Source organism: Nematolebias whitei, chromosome 17 (assembly GCF_014905685.2).
Source record: "Nematolebias whitei isolate Nwh7 chromosome 17, NemWhi1, whole genome shotgun sequence".
Lineage (NCBI taxonomy): Eukaryota > Metazoa > Chordata > Actinopteri > Cyprinodontiformes > Rivulidae > Nematolebias > Nematolebias whitei.
Genome location: NC_056514.1, coordinates 13,540,019 through 13,541,486, shown reverse-complemented (window position 1 = coordinate 13,541,486; position 1,468 = coordinate 13,540,019). Strand labels below are relative to the sequence as shown.

The 1,468-nt window shown below is 39.9% G+C and overlaps 1 protein-coding gene across 1 annotated transcript in view; it reads left to right on the top strand.

Moving 5' to 3' along the window:
- Positions 1-1,468, top strand: part of dnah9 (dynein, axonemal, heavy chain 9) — a 428,033-nt gene that overhangs the window by 136,510 nt on the left and 290,055 nt on the right. The window contains exons 35-36 of the mRNA XM_037691599.1: positions 976-1,133; positions 1,239-1,377. Coding sequence (XP_037547527.1) covers positions 976-1,133; positions 1,239-1,377 — 297 coding nt within the window. The remainder of the gene's footprint in view (positions 1-975; positions 1,134-1,238; positions 1,378-1,468) is intronic.

Sequence of the window (1,468 nt, the reverse complement as noted above, 5' to 3'; positions counted from 1 at the left end):
TACACACACATTCATACAGCACTCTACTACACACACATTCATACAGCTCTCTACTGAACACACATTCATTTCATAAAGCACTCTACTACACACACATTCATACAGCTCTCTACTACACACATTCATACAGCTCTCTACTGCACAAACATTCATACAGCACTCTACTACACACACATTCATACAGCTCTCTACTACATCTCTACAAAGAATATCTGAATCTGTTGAGACCAATCATTGCTTTAGATCACATTCATACACATATGGCACACACATCAGAAGCAATGAGGGGTTCAGTGTCTTGCCCAGGGATCCTTCAGCATGTGACTGCTGGTGGAATCAAACCCCCAACTCTCCCTTTGGAGAATGACCGCTCTAACCACTCAGCCACTGCTTCCCTGAAGAGATTAGGAAATATTTTGGGCATGTTCTTATGGCGACAACACCGATGAGTCACTGTGAGTTGGCAAGTCAGCCTCCCGGTGAAGACAAGAGGTTGTTTTGATAGACAGATGGTTCTCAAGGCAGGAGGGAAAGATGTTCTCAGCCGCAATATAAAAACACAGTAAAAGTTCATATCCCTTGACTGAAAATCCTTTAACCTACCCATCCTGAAATAGGTTGACTTCAAAATTTAAATCAGATATACAGTACATCCACTGATTACTTTTTACATCACATTAAAATTTTCTAGTTGTTTTTGATGTTTTGCGTTGGAGATAGATACACAAAAGTTGCATGCACACACTGATAAACACATGCCCTTCATCACCCTTTGCTTGTGGGTGTTAGTAAAGTTGTGTCAAATAAAAACTTGACTTCAATCATAAACATTAACATAAATGTGAAAATAAAAGATTTATTTCATTATTTGTTCATGCATTTTCAAATTGCTGTAAAGACACTTTGTTTTGTTCATAAAGAGTTTTTGTTGTCTGAGAAACTAAACGTGGTTTTCTGCATTATGTTCACTTGCAGGTGAAAAGCATTCAGGATGCTATCCGTGATAAGAAGCAGAGGTTTAACTTTATGGGGGAGGAGGTTAATCTTTGTCCTTCTGTGGGAATCTTCATCACGATGAATCCAGGGTATGCAGGTCGGACTGAGCTGCCAGAGAACCTGAAGGCTCTGTTCAGGTACCACTTTTGTTTGTTGGATCAACTGAAACTAAAGTAAAGCCTCAGTAGTTTAAGTAAATGTTGAATAGAATCGCTGAGTGCCATCTTCACTCTGGCCCTCAGACCTTGTGCCATGGTGGTGCCGGACTTCGAGTTGATCTGTGAAATCATGCTGGTCACTGAAGGGTTTGTCAATGCTCGGATCCTTGCTGGGAAGTTCATCACTCTGTACACCCTGTGCAAAGAGTTGCTCTCTAAACAGGTGAAACCTATTGTAGTTGAGATTTTTGTGGTTGGAAAACATCAGATCTCTTTTTTCTGAAAGCAAAACACTGAATATATATATATATATA